This window comes from Nicotiana tabacum, chromosome 16 (assembly GCF_000715075.1).
Source record: "Nicotiana tabacum cultivar K326 chromosome 16, ASM71507v2, whole genome shotgun sequence".
NCBI lineage: Eukaryota > Viridiplantae > Streptophyta > Magnoliopsida > Solanales > Solanaceae > Nicotiana > Nicotiana tabacum.
In genome coordinates this window covers 133135049-133150787 of record NC_134095.1, presented here as the reverse complement: position 1 = coordinate 133150787, position 15739 = coordinate 133135049, and the positions used below count along the sequence as shown (strand labels likewise).

Sequence of the window (15739 nt, the reverse complement as noted above, 5' to 3'; positions counted from 1 at the left end):
CTCAGCTATAACCAAACTTGTTACAACATCTAACTACCTCAGCTATAATCAAACTTGTTCCAACATCTAACTACCTCAGCTATAATCAAACTTGTTCCCTGAGAATAACCATAACCCTTACCCAACACAAAGAATCATCAATCTAAGCATCCATAATACCAATTAAGAACACAATGCAAGGGAACCGCAACTCAACAATAGCCCGACAAGGGGGCAACATAATGATCTCTTCTCTTTCTCACTTTTACTTCACAATTCACTTCACAACTCGAGTCGATGCTCTAGAGGTTCAATTATCACTTATACTTTTACAATTCGTTATACAACTTGAGCCAACGCTCCTCAATGTTCATAGGTCACAATTCTTTCCTCAAACTTTACACAACAATAGAAACCTTCACCAAGGCATGAATAATACAACGAAGTATGAAAATCACAATATAAGACTCATGGTCATGCTCGACACCAACGCATAGATACTCGTCACCATGCCTATACGTCATACTCAACAAGAAACAAATAGCAAATAGGACACAACTCCTAATCCCTCAAGCTAAGGTTAGACCAAACACTTACCTCGATACGAACACAACTCAAGTTTCAATTATGGCTTTACCCCTTAATTCCACCGCCAATTCGCTTGTATCTAGTCACACGTTACTTAATTACATCAATAAACGCTAAATGAATCAATTTGAATACATGAAAATGAATTCCCCAAAGTTTTGCCCAAAAAATCAAAAATCGCTCTCGGGCCCACATGGTCAAAACCCGAGGTTTGAACCAAAACCCGATTGCCCATTCCCCTATGAACCCAAATATATAATTTGTATTGAAATCGGACTTCAAATCGAGGTCCAAATCCCTAATTTTTGAAAAACTTAGGTTCTACCCAAAACACTCAATTTTTCCCATGAAAATCATTGATTTGAAGTTGAAATCATGTTAAAAGATGTTAATGATTGAAGAAAACTAGTTAAAAATGACTTACCATTGATTTGGAGAAGAAGAAGCCTTTGAAAAATCACCCTAGTGTGTTTATGTTTTGAGAGGATATGAAAAATGAGTTTAAAATCGTCTAAGTATAAAAGTTGCAGGTCTCGGGTATGGGAATTGCTTGCGAACCCCGACCTCTGCTAAGCTGGAAAATGCGAAATAGGGCTCGCATTTGCGAACCCTTCAGAAATGCTGGACTTTCGCATTTGCAAAAACAATGTCGCATTTGCGACTTCGCATTTGCGACACATATGTCGCATTTGTGGCGAAGGCATCGCATTTGCGGAAAGGGCACTCGAATTTGCGAGACAAGGCAGGCTTGGGCTGGTTTCGCATTTGCGATCCAGCCTTCGCATTTGCGAGCCAGGCTTCGTAAATGCGAAACCTGTAGGCCTGGACACACCAGCTAAAATCTGCAACTTTCTAAGTTCAAAAATGCACCCCGTGGCTTATCCAAAACTCACCCGAGCCCTCGGGGCTCCAAACCAAATATACACACAACCTCAAAAATATCCTACGGGCTTATTCATGTAGTTAAATCACCAAAATAACATCATGAACATCGAATTAAACCTCAAAATCAATGAAATTTCTCAAAACATCTTTAAACACCAAATTTCGCATTTAAGGTCCGAATCACGTCAAACAGACTCCGTTTCTTACCAAACTTTACAAAATTATCTTAAATCACATATGAGACCTGTACCGTGCGCCGGAACCAAAATACGGGCCCGATACCAACATGTTCTAATCAAAATTCATTTCCAAATCCTTTAAACAATTTCAGAAAATAATTTTCTTTAAAAATTTATTTCTCTGGCTTGGGACCTTGGAATTCGATTCCGGGCATATGCCCAAGTCCCATATTTTCCTACAGACCTTCTGGGACCGTTAAATCACGAGTCCAGGTCCGTTTACCCAAAACGTTGACCGAAGTCAAATTAATTCATTTTATAGTCAAAATTTATTATTTTTCACAGATTTTCACATATAAGCTTTCCGGTTACGTGTCCGGGCTGCACGTGCAAATCGAGAAGATGCTAAAAATGGTTTTTAAGGTCTCAGAACGCAGAATTTTATTTTAAAACAAGTGATGACCTAAATTACACAATAGTTAATTATACATAATTTTAAAATACAAACCAAACATTAAATAATATTATACCAAATTATATACCATAATTATTTACCTATCATTCAAACCAAAGGACTCCTCAGAGTTGAACCAAATAAAAACAATGGAAACAAAAGTAAGTGTACAACTGGCGGATCCAACAAACCGGCCGCAGAATAAGTAAATAGAAAAGATAAAAAGAGTAATTAAAATTGACGTGTGAATCAATAAAGAATGACAGAAGTGTTATAAATAGAATTTTATTTATGGTGAACGTTTATATTTAGAGAGATTTTAGGGTTCATTATTGGTGATTAAATCACTCTCTCTCTATAAATAGAGAGTTTTATTACATTGTAATTCATTCCAAAATTTAATAAGAATTCCCTCTCTCTCTCTCTTTCTCTGCAATATTGTTCTTGTTCTTTTATTGTTTCATAATACGTTATCAGCACGAGACTCTAACCTATTGAGTAGAAGCTTTGGGATTGAGCATAATGCTTGTCAACTATTCCATGAACTTCCTTCATGATTAAATTCTGAATTTAAGGTAAGTATTTTACTTTATTTCTCTCTTTTAAATTCTTGAATTCTATAATTTGATTTTAAATACAAGTAAAAAAAGAAAATAAATTTTGATTATAACTCTAATGGAGTTAGTAAGAAATTATAATCACTCGAAGTGGTAAAATTTTTATGTCTTGCCATGATCAAAGTCATGTATGATCGTGAGCACAAGAAGTGAAAACCCGTCCGATTGAATTTGCTTCATTCTCATTCCCTTAAGAGAATGTGATAGTAATATGTGATAAGTCTGAAAGTAGAAAAAATTATTACCGTAAAGGTATCAATGGATGTGGACGTGGCAATAGACGAAATTATAATTGTCATCATTATATTAATGAGAATAATAAGGATTCTCAAAATAATCCTTCACTCTGTGATAGTAATATTTGTCATCGATTTGACATGAGATTTTATAAAGCACATATAGATTATAGTCCATTCATGATGTGAATGTGACAACATCTGATTTATGAATACATATTCATTCTCGGAAGAATATGCACGTGCTAGTAGTAGTGAATATATCACTCTCACCTCTAGAAGGAGGTTTGAGATGATATAAGAAAATAATGTCATTATTATGGCATGAATGGTCATTGGTCACGAACCTATTGTACACCAAAAATTTTTGGTAATATGTTTATTAAAGAATAACATTAATGCAAGAAATATATTTTGCATATAATTTTGACCATAACTATAATGGTATAACTCTCTCTTTAAAAGAGATATTCACCATATGGATGTTGATGAATATGTGGTAGTACCAAATTAATTGAGAGCGCTGAAAGAGCCAATTATTACTTTTTGAAGGAATAAAATTGATTATCAATAAAACATTGTGTTGTAGTAAGTCTCAAAGAAACTTAATTGAATTTCTAAAATATTCGCGAAAGCGGTTGGTTATATTGAAAGCCTATTCCTTCTTTCCCGATTCGCAGAGTTGTATAAGTCAGTCAATGACTTTTCCTACTTTATCAGCTCTCGTCTTTCGTCGCACAGATCTAATTCAAGCATATATGCTCATGAAACCTATCTTTTAAATAAACTTCCAAGCTGGTCTAATTTGGAAAATTCGGGTGAGAATTATCTTTAACACAACGAAATTTATTCCTTAATTTACAAATCATATTTCTTTCTGCAAGTCAAAGAAGGGCATGCTTTTCACCCTGTAAAACTTACGAACGTCTGTTCCTAATTAGTATTATTTTGATTTAGCTTAATTAACACACCTACCACTTGATGCCTTCCGTGTTTTTTCCCCGTACCCCTAGTTTTCTGTTACTACTTGTTGTAGTAGTCTTGTGTTTCGATTTTCCGATTGCATTACCTTTTGTTAGTTTTATATTGATTGTCAGATGGGTTTGCTTGTTATTGCCCCTCCCCACCCCATTCCTGAGCCGAGGGTCTCCGTCTCTCTGCCTTTTTAAAGGCAGGAGTATATTGTTGTTGTTGATTTAGCTTAATTAGTATTAGTGTAAAAGAATTAGAAATCAATATAAGTAAAATGAAATCCAAAATTTGACATTATTGTAAGAAAAACAACTTTCATGCACAAGTGAAAGAACTCATTTTTCGTATGGATGAAACATTTTAAATGACTTTTTCCTGAAAAGTTTTTTGATTTTTAAAATTAATCGTGCCGTACTAAACTCACCCAAATCATTATGTTCCATGTTCTTGTACGGTTAGATGAACAAAGGATTTCAAAATTTGCTTGTCTTGACCCTAGAGTTTTTTTCCTTGCGTAGTTCTTCTTATTTATTACGAATCATTTCTTTTCTTAAGTTTTACAAAGGTGAGGCCGTGACAATAACAAGACAGAAGTATGCTCTAAACCAAAAAAAGGACTTTAGTAGGACGATGCTCGATGATATCGCTAATAATGTTCAAGAAAATTTAATGCTACGTCTATAGGTAGTGCAATTATCTAGTCAAAATAGAGTTATTGGGGTAAAATTTATGTGCATCGTTTTTTACACCAAACAAATAATTTGATCTTAATAGTTAAAAATTCAACTGAATATACATGTAACCTGACTATGGTTAATCAACGAATGTGTATACGAAAGATACATATTGTGTATTTATTGGTTTGATATATACGTCCATGTGGGGTTTTTACGGACTTATTTCTAAGACTTATAGTTTATGTTAATTATTATTGGTGTCTGGTGATTGGGCTATAAACATGTCATTGATTAAGCACAAAGTAACACAGGCGGCTTGAGCAGAAACAAAAGTGAAAGTGAATCTGAAATAAAATAGAAGAATCTTTTCTTTAACTTTAACCAATGATTAGAAACTTTTATGGCTTGAAAAGATTTCTGTAGGTGCAATTTTCTATATAAAACAACTAGTGATTCAGCGGAAGCAATAATAATAGTATTTAGTACGTGAAATTTTTCCAGAGAGAAAATAAAAGTATAGGAAGCTGGAAATTAAATATTTAACACCGATGGTTCCTGCCCCACCAGATATGTGTAACTTGGGGTATTTTCTTCCAGGGGCGGATGTAGCACTCCAGTGGCGGATTTAATTCAACCCATAACTTTTGACGCGTAGTATACATTAATGTATAAAAATCCATTAAAATTACACTAAAGAGTAGATTGAACCCATAATTTTAAAAATATAATAGGTTCAATGCTAAAAACCTTAAACATTGAGGTGTGGTTGTTGCACTGCTTAGGTTGTTCTTTCATAATGGCGGGTGTGACATAAACTGGGTAATGCATCGAACGATTAGGCCTAGAAGTGTGGTTCAACTTGCTCGAGGACGAGCAAAGATTTAAGTGTGGGGTGTTGATAATAAGTGAATTAGACTATAATTAGGCCCTAAAGAACCACCTTCTTGTATAGCTTTTATGGTAAAAAGTGATAACAAAATGCTCTGATTAGTGTTTTTCATGCTTTGCAGGCTATATACAATAAAAGAAATCTATGAAGTACTTTTGGGATCAATTACGGAGAAAAAGAGGCCAATCTTACAATATCCGCTAAGTGCACCACGCGAAGGCAACAAAACTAGAACTAGAGATGGACTGCCGCGGTCCCAGCGTAACCGCAGTCGGACCACGGCAGAAGGCTATTGCGGATTCTGAGAGGCTAGTTGGCCGCGGTCCTGGCGTGACCGCGGTAGGACCGCGATAGGAAGCGAAAAATTGAGGGACTGAAGTGCAAAACACGGGATTTTTAGCCCAAAACCCTATATTAAACAATAGAACTCGTCCAAGGGAGGCAGATAATGTTTTAGAAAGTACTTTGGCAAGAGAAACAAGTGTGAGAGATCACCCAAAACATCATATTTTCTTCTTATCTTTATTTTTCTTGCAATTTTGATCATGAATATTTTCATAGTTTATTTACGCATTGTCATGAGTAGCTAAATCCTTTGTCTAGGGTTTTGATGGAACCTATTGAAGGATGAACTTCTTGATTATGTTAATATAGTTTGTCAGTTTAATCTCTATTTGTTCAACTACGTGTTTGTTGTAGTTAATTGACAGGATCCTCAATTAGCTGTGCCTATTTAGTATACATAACTCGGGAGAGAGTGCATATTTAGGTAATTGTTGAACAACATCACTCCCAAAGTATAAGAGTGATCTATAACTGCGGGTTTAAAGGCGGGATTAGGGATAACGAAGTCTTGAGTGCAATCTAAAGTGAACTGTAATAAACAAAGTCAGCTAGCGTATCTCGGGAGAGTTCGTCTAGTAAATTATCATGATTACTCGGGAGAGATTCACGGTAAAAAGAGTGTTCATGGTTGATAGAGATGTGTTGGTAAATCTATATGAAACATAAACAGAAGGGATTCCATCAATAGGGGAAATCACTACCTTAGAACCTTCTCATTATTATTCACAACTTAAGCTTATTTAGTTTACAACTGTTTATTGACTTTCAATCTTAGTTATTAAATATAACTTCAACTGTTATTCACAACTTTTGGGGAAGTTGATTCTAAAGAATTTAGTAAGTCCAACGAAAGTAATTGATAGGTTAATTCTCTGTGGATTCGACTCTGGGCATAAATACTCAGGTTATATTTGTAACGTCCGTATTGCCCTTTTATAAGGCATAGTTGAGCGTGATCAAATTTTGGCGCCGTTGCCGGGGAATTAACGATGTTATCAATTACAATTGAAAGAATTACAAAAATTCTTATTGTAGTCATTTTTTTCTCTATACCCAATTTTTACATTGAAATTTTAACATTTGTTGACTTGGTTGCACAGGTGCATGCCTAGAAACTCATCGAGATCTGGTGAAGTATTTGAAGTATTATCAGATCCCGAGAAAGTTTTCAAGGCCTTGAATCGGGCTAATCGGAAAAACAAACAACAACCAACAACTGCACAATTCGAAATAGTCATGGGGGATCACGAGGAAAACCCAGCGTTACCAATAGTGCCAGAGGCTGCTCTCTATGACTGGGCACAACCCACAGCTGAAAATCTGTCCACAACCATTGTAGTTTCGCAGATACAGGCTGAGTCATTCCAAATTACGAATAACATGGTGCACTTGTTTCAGAACAAGGGACTATTTTCGGGGTCGCAAGTCGAAGATCCTCAGCAGCACTTGAAGAACTTCCTCTCTATCTGCAAAACCCAAAGGCAGCCTAACGTAACTCCTGAAGCAATCAAGCTGTTATTGTTTCCATTCTCAGTGACAGGAGCTGCCCAGACTTGGCTAAACTCACTTCCCATAAATTCTATAACAACATGGGATGAGTTAGTCAGACAATTCCATAACAAGTTCCACCCACCCAATAAGACTGCTCAACAAATTGATGAAATTTTGAGTTTTAAACAGAGACCAATGGAGACACTGCATGAAACATGGGAGCGCTTTAAAGGGATGCTGGTTATATGCCCGCACCAGGGTATTCCAGATCTGATGTTGGGGCAGCGGTTTTACATGGGATTGTCAGATAGCGTGAAGAACATTGTTGATGCTTCAGCTGGTGGAGCATTTTTGAGCAAAACATGGAGAGAAGGCCAGAGTCCGCTTGACAAGATGTCACAAATTCGGGATGGACAACCAGGAATGCACCTATCACTCCAGTGGTTCACTCAGTGCCCTTAGATCCATCCAACTCTATAGCTGAAAATATGGCCACCTTATTGACATAGATGAGTATACTCACCAAAAAGGTGGAAGAGTCAGGGCAGAAGCAGCAGGCACACATTGTAGATACTACCCATGGGGGCTTGTGCGCATCTTGCATTAGTCAGACAATCAGTAACCAATGGAATGCAGAACATGATCATCACCACTACCCTGAAGACATGAATTATGTGTCTAATTATGGAGGCCAGAGATAGGGTGGTCAGAATTGGGGCCAGCAAAATCAACAATACATGTCAGTCCATCCACAGTTCAACAATGGAAACATGCGAGGTATGAGACCCCCTAATAATATGGCACCTTACCCAAGGCCACAGGGATATAATAATCAGAATCAGCAGCAGGGGTATCACCCTCCTTAGCAGTAGCATGGTGGAAGGCAGGAAGATGGGTTTGCTAGACTTGAGGCAATGATGCAGCATGTTATTGGGTCTAATGTAAAGATTAATGAGAGAGTGGATGCACATGATGTATCAATCAAGAATATTGAAGTGCAGGTGGGACAAATTTCTATGTCTCTGAACAATCGTACTCATGGGACACTACCTACAGACACCCAGATAAATCCAAAAGATCAAGGCCCAAAGCAGCTTATGGATGTAAGTCTACGTAATGGCAGAGATCTGGATGTAGAGCAAGAGAGGGCTCGAGAAACTATACAAGCTGAGACACTTATACCAGTGCCCATTGAGCTGGATGAGTCAACGAAACTGACGGAGGTGCCAGTCCAGCCTACCCAGGGAGATAGTAGCATTCAGAATGCAATCGAGAAAGAAGCTGAGTTGATGTAGCAGCTGATAAGGATCAATCCCAGTTAATTGGGAAGAAGAGACCTCCTGCACCTTTCCCTCAGAGGTTGGCTAAGTACCAAAAGGAGGAGCAATACAAGAAGTTCTTCGAAATGCTGAAACAAATCCAGGTAAACATACCATTGATTGAAGCTTTGAAGGAGATGTCTGGGTATGAAAAAATGATGAATGACTTGATGTCCCGAAAGTTTGATTTCCAAGACTTTGTCACAGTTACTCTTACTCAGACATGTAGTGCAGTGGTGACTAGACCAATTGCAGAAAAGTTGTCTGACCTAGGGAGCTTTACAATTCCATGCACTATTGGTAATTTTGCTTTTGCTAAAGCACTGTGTGATCTAGGGGCCAGCATCAATCTTATGCTCCTGGCGATTTATAAGAGGCTAGGCATTGGAAGAGCTAGACTCACCTCTATGTTGTTGCAGCTGGCTGACAGGACAGTGAAACGACCCTCTGGTATACTAGATGATGTGCTAGTTCAGGTAGGGAAATTTGTGTTCCTTGCAGATTTTGTGATCTTAGACTGCAGAGTGGATGAAGAGATTCCCATAATTTTGGGAAGACCATTCTTGGCCACAGGGAGAGCTCTCATTGATTGTGAAACCGGGGAGCTCAAGATGAGATTGAACGATGAGGAGATAACATTCAATGTGCAGAAATCTATGAGGCGACCAAGTGAATTCGCCAATTGTTCTCTTATTGATGCCGTGGATGTAATCGTGGAGACTGATGATGAGGTGCTAACCATTGAGGACCCCCTTGCTGCATGTTTAGTGAATTTTGATGAGGTGAATGGAGAGGAACTGGCGGAATGGGTGTTGGCATTAGAGGGTAGAGGGTTCTGGGATAGAACTCTAGAATTTGAGCCCTTACACTTGGAAAATTGAGAGACTCCTCCAGCCAAGCCATCTATCGAAGAACCACCAAAGCTGGAGTTAAAGTCATTTCCCAACCATCTCAGGTATGAATTCCTTGGACCTAACTCCACATTACCTGTTATTATCTCATCTAGTTTGTTAGATGTGCAGGCGCAACAACTCTTGCAGGAACTTAAGAAGTGCAAGACTGCCATTGGGTGGACCATGGCAGACATAAAGGGGATCAACCCCGCCTACTGTATGCACAAAATTCTACTGGAAGAGGGACACAAACCTTCCAGGGAACACCAAAAAAGGCTGAACCCTAACATGAAGGAAGTGGTGAAGAAGGAAATAATAAAGTGGTTAGACGCGGGAATTATCTTCCCAATCTCTGACAGCAGTTGGGTTAGCCCAGTTCAATGTGTACCTAAAAAGGGTGGCATGACGGTAGTTAAGAATGAAAACAATGAACTGATCTCTACAAGAACAGTCACGGGCTGGAGAATTTGCATGGATTATAGAAAGCTAAATCTAGCCACCCAGAAAGACCACTTCCCACTTCCCTTCATTGATCAGATGTTAGACAGACTGGCATGGAGGTCACACTTCTGTTTTCTGGACGGGTACTCAGGATACAACCAGATTTCCATTGCACCGGAGGACAGAGAGAAGACCTCTTTCACTTGTCCTTATGGCATTTATGCCTTTCGGAGGATGCCCTTTGGCCTATGCAACGCACCCGCCACATTTCAACGGTGCATGATGGCCATATTCACTGACATGGTAGAGGACATAATGGAGGTGTTCATGGATGACTTCTCAGTGGTGGGGAATTCATTTGATGAGTGTCCGATAAATCTGACGCGTGTGCTGAAATGGTGTATCGAGACTAACTTGGTTCTGAACTGGGAGAAGTGTCACTTCATGGTACAAAAAGGCATAGTCTTGGGGCACCGGGTGTCAAGCAAAGGAATTGAGGTGGATCATGCTAAAGTGGATGTAATAGCAAAACTACATCCTCCAACTTCAGTCAAAGCAATCAGAAGCTTCCTTGGGCATGCCGGTTTCTACCGGAGATTCATAAAAGACTTCTCAAAAATTGCATCCCCTCTCTGTAAGTTGTTAGAAAAAGATCACCCTTTCTTGTTTTCTGATGATTGCAGGGTAGCATTCGAGGAGCTGAAAAAGAAACTGGTCACAACACCTATCATTATTACCCCCAACTGGGAGCAGCCATTCGAACTTATGTGTGATGCTAGTGACTACACAGTGGGGCAGTGCTGGGACAGCGGAATGACAAGCTAATGCATCCAATCTACTATGCTAGTAGAACGCTAAGTGGAGCCCAGCTAAACTATACTGTGACTGAGAAGGAGATGTTGGTTGTGGTGTTTGCTTTCGACAAGTTCAGATCATATCTGATTGGTTCTAAGGTAATTGTATACACTGATCATGCAGCTCTCAGGTACTTGATTGGGAATAAGGAGTCTAAGTCACGCCTGATTAGTTGGGCATTGCTGCTGCAAGAATTCGACCTTGAAATTCGTGACTATAAGGGCACAGAAAACCAAGTCGCTGATCATCTATCACGACTTGAGGGAGATAAAAATACAGTTGAAGTTGAAGATATTCTGGAAACCTTTCCAGATGAGCAGCTGCTCGCTACTAATCTTGAGAAAGCGCCATGGTATGCAGATTTTGCAAATTACCTGGCATGCGGTATAGTTCCCTATGACCTTTCATCTGTACAAAAGAAAAAGTTTTATCATGACTGCCGCATGTATTATTGGGATGAGCCTTACCTGTTTAGAATTTGTGTTGACAATATGATCCGAAGGTGTGTCCCCGAGATAGAACAATCTTCTGTTTTGCAGGCTTGTCACGCATCGGCTTATGGAGGACATTTTGGAGGGGTCAGGACAGCTGCGAAAGTGCTTGAGGCCGGATTCTCAAAAGTGTTTAAAGATGCGCACCAATGGGTGAAGGGCTGCAATGAATGTCAGCGGACCGGGAACATTTCCCGTCGCCATGAGATGCCCATGAACCCAATTCAAGAGGTGGAAGTGTTTGATGTCTGGGGGATTGACTTCATGGGTCCCTTCGTCAGCTCCTATGGCAATAAGTACATAATTGTTGCTGTGGATTACGTGTCTAAATGGGTAGAAGCTGCAGCGTTGCCCACTAATGATGCAAGAGTGGTGGTGGGGTTTTTGAAGAAGAACATATTCACCAGATTTGGGACACCAAGAGCGATATCAGTGACGGAGGCACTCACTTCTGTAATAGAGCTTTCAAGAAGTTGCTTGCAAAGTATGATGTACGCCACAAGGTGGCTACCCCTTATCATCCGCAAACTATTGGGCAGGTTGAAGTGTCCAACAGAGAGATAAAGAGTGTGCTAACCAAGACTGTGAACGCCATAAGAACTGATTGGGAGAAAAAGTTAGATGATGCACTCTGGGCCTATAGAACTGCTTTTAAAACACCGATTGGCATGTCACCATATAAGTTGGTGTTCGGGAAGGCCTTCCATTTGCAAGTGGAACTTGAACATAGAGCGTGGTGGGCACTGAAACAGCTGAATCTAGACATCGAGGCTACGGGCACAACGAGGATCATAGATTTTCATGAGCTCCACGAGTTCATACATCATGCTTTTAAGAGCATAAGGTTGTACAAGGAAAGAATGAAGAGGTTGCATGACAAGAACATTGTGGAGCGAAATTTCAATCCTGGAGATATGGTGTTGCTTTATAACTCACGATTAAGGCTATTTTTGGGTAAACTCAGGTCACGATGGTCTGGACCATTTAGAGTGGTCGAAGTTTTCCCTTCAGGTGCTGTCGAGATTGCCACAGAGAAAAACTCTCGTACATTTAGAGTCAATGGGCAGAGATTGAAACTATAGTGGGCATGAGCGAACCAAAGGAAGTGTCTGAGCTACACCTGACTGAACCACAGAGGTCGAGTGAGCCTTAAATGCGCTCATCTGCGTCATGATGCGACGTTAAATCAGGCGCTACGTGGGAGGCAACCCACGAATATGTTGTAAGTGTAATGCATAACTTCATAAAAAAATAAAAAAAAGTAGCAGGAACACGCCCAGACTGCGGTCTCAGCGTAACCGCGGTCGGACCGCGGTCAAGGCCCTCCTCTAAAAGAAGTCTACCGCGATCCCAGCATAACCACGGTGGGACCGCGGTCAAATACCCCCTCTAAAAGAGGTCTACCGCGGTCCCAGCTTAACCACGGTAGGACCGCGGCAGACCAGTGCGGGCCAGGTAAGTGCAGATTTATTTATTTTTATTTTTTCTTTTTTTCCCCCCTTTTTATAAACCTAACCCCCCACTATTCCCCCAAACCCTTCTTTTCTTCCCACCACCCGCATCCCCCATCCCATTCTCTCTTCTCTTCTCTCTTTCACACCATCTCCCATCCCTCAAACCCACATTGTTGCCCCTCCTTTCTTCTCCATCTTTCTCTCTCCACAATATATCCCTTCCATTACTTCTCATAGTAAGCTTCTCTATTCTTTTCTATTTCTTTTACATAACTTAGTGTAGTGTTTTAGTGTAAATTTTTTATCCATTATTTGCTTCTTTTGGCCATGATTGATGTTTAAATGGTTGGGTTTTCATTGTGCTTAACTTGGGGGCGATTTTTAGAAGGTTTGGAGGCCTAAACAAATTTTTTAGGGTGAAGCTTGGTAGAGGGGTCTAAATGGCCGAAAATTGGGGGTGTGTTGTAAAATTTTGGAGCAGTTTTGTGCCCTTCTTAGTTTGTGGTGGGGGTAGCATTTGACATGATTCACTTGTGGGAGATTATGTGGGGTATTATATGGCGAAATTGTAGAATTAATAGTGGTGTAAGGGCAATGGTGGAGGTTGTCAACTTTGGGCACCTTACTAATTGGGTATACTGGCATTGTTTGACAAAAGGAAACTGTTTGGTGTCATGGGGTGGCGAAGTATGAGTACCCATCCGACTGGCGCATGTTAGGATGCATCTGATTGTTACCCTGAATTGTTTGCAGGTAATATGGCCCGAAAAGGCGAAAGAGCTCGGCAAGCACTTCCCAAATGCCAACATATGATGCCACCAGGTTCCAGTCACAGGAGGCCGAGGACACGTTTCATGCTAAGGCCACCAAAGGCTTTATCCCTGAGATTCCTGTTGACAGGGCTGCCCTCCATATGGAAAAAGCAGACACGTATGAGGAAATCAGACAAAGAGAGATGGAGTTCTTGTTTGATGAACCTGAGACGGCAAACCCGATGATAGTCCGAGAGTTCTACGCGAACTGCCCGAAAAATTTGTGCCGATCTGTGATTTTCCGGGGCAGGGTGGTGGATGCCTCAATTCTGAAGATTCGCCAGGTCTTGCAGCTGCCCCAATTCACTGGTGACATTGATCATTACCACGACGCCCAAGGGGTCACTTAGGACACTATGATTGCAACAATCTGCGCAGGGGGTCGACCAATCTGGCTACATGAAAACATTACCCTTCACTCCAAGTCATTCATACATGAGGCTAAGTGCTGGTTCACCATTATTTGCAGCCAGTTATTGCCCACGGACAACACGACAGATGTGAACCACCTACGGGCTCTATTGGTGTGGTGCTTCGTCACCAAGAAAGACTTTGATGTGGCGAGAATTATTGGAGATAAAATGATCCTTCGGTCACCTCTGTTATCTAAGGGGTTTTACTTTCCCTCACTTGTAATGAGGTTGTGTCTGTTGGATGGTGTCCCCACCAATCCTACAGATGGAGCTTTGCCCGCAAAAGCGGCATTCAGAGCTTCAAAGATCACAGTGGGCCGAGATGCACCCACAACCATTGAGCTTGATGATGAGGATGACGCTCCAGCACCCATGACACCATCCAGGAGATCCTATGATGGAGCCGGATCCTCTCGGCGACCCCATCCTGGGGCAGGGTTCTCTAGATCACAGTCCAGCCGACCCATGTTGCATTCTTTGGAGGAAGAGGTGGCAGATCTTCGCTCCTCGGTGGATGTCCTGCATGTGCGTATGGATGTTCTTCAAATCAATGTTTTCGTCTTTCCTTGGAAATACCAAAAGGCCCAGGAACATCATCATGAAAGCTACCCGTCTGTGTTTGTCCCACTTCTGACGAACACCTTTGCTGCACAGTTTGTTGATTGGATTATTGAATCCCCCTCATGACCGTACCTATCATAAATGAAGCATGGAGTACAAAATCCGGCTGCCAGATCCGGGTTGTGGACTGTTCTGGGTATCTTCAATGAATCTAGGAACCGATGCACCGTGACAACTCTTGGGGCGATCAAGTATTTTTGCCTCAACGGAAGTTCAGCATTCCCGATGTACCCGGCCATTTCTTCCAAAGTCGGGGTGAGTTCGAAATCAGAGAAATGGAAAACATTGTGCGCTGGGTCCCAGTAGGTAACCAATAGAGAACGACATCTTTTGAGGGCACTACCCCAGCTTTGGATTCCTCTTTCTTTTCTGTATTTTGTGGGGTGGGTTTACTCTTCTTCTCCCCTTGTCTTCTTTTGCGACAACTTTTGGTTTCCTTTCCAGATAGGCTATGGCAATGATGGCTTTTAGAGCTGGGTCAAACTCTCTATCTTCACAAATTATTCCAATAATCGGCCCATTGTTATGAGCCGGTAATGGATTGTTGGTTACATTAGGAACGTCTTCTTCCTTTAACACTATTTGCTTTTATTCTATGAGGTTTTCCACAGCCCTTTTCAGGGTCCAACAGTTGTCTGTATCATGCCCTTCCACCCCTGAGTGGTAAGCACATCGAGTATCGGCTCTGTAGGAGGGCGATTCTAGGTTCTGCCTAGTTGGAGGTACGGGCTATAATAGAACCATCTGGACAAGTTTGGGGAAAAGGCTGGAGTATGACTCACCAATAGGTATGCAGTTTGCCATTCTAGGTGGTTCCGGGGCACGGGCATTATATGGGAAGTTGTTTTGTGGAGGTCGGGGATTATATTGAGATTGGCGAGGAGGTTGATTTCTAGGAAATGGAGCTCGGTTTTGATTGAATTGTTGTTGTGGCCAGACGTAGGGTTGAGCATTCATCACTACATATGGCTGAGGAACCATATCATAAGCCATATCCTGGTGAAAGTAATGTGTTGGGGTTCTTGCAGGGAAGTAAGGTCTGGATAGATAGGGTTTTCTTTCACTTGAAGTTGCCATTGCCGCTTCTTCCTTCTTCTTTCGATTTGCTACACCTCCAGACCCTCCTTG

The 15739-nt window shown here is 40.8% G+C and overlaps 1 protein-coding gene across 1 annotated transcript; it reads left to right on the top strand.

Annotated features, from left to right (window-relative positions):
- The first annotated feature begins 8717 nt into the window (after positions 1–8717).
- LOC142170416 (uncharacterized) lies at positions 8718–12393 on the top strand. The gene is made up of 6 exons (XM_075232321.1): positions 8718–8993; positions 9051–9107; positions 9351–9463; positions 10649–10762; positions 10944–10950; positions 11719–12393. Exons 1-6 carry the CDS (start codon positions 8718–8720, stop codon positions 12391–12393), a joined length of 1242 nt encoding a protein of 413 aa, XP_075088422.1.
- The last annotated feature ends 3346 nt before the right edge of the window (positions 12394–15739 follow it).

Bases quoted from the DNA above. Each gene is read 5' to 3' on its own strand.
- LOC142170416 (XM_075232321.1), top strand. From the start codon at position 8,718: ATGCTGAAACAAATCCAGGTAAACATACCATTGATTGAAGCTTTGAAG. The intron at 8,994-9,050 runs GCGATTTATAAG...ATGTTGTTGCAG, and splicing joins GCATCAATCTTATGCTCCTG to CTGGCTGACAGGACAGTGAA. The intron at 9,464-10,648 runs GTTCTGGGATAG...TGATGATTGCAG, and splicing joins TTGGCATTAGAGGGTAGAGG to GGTAGCATTCGAGGAGCTGA.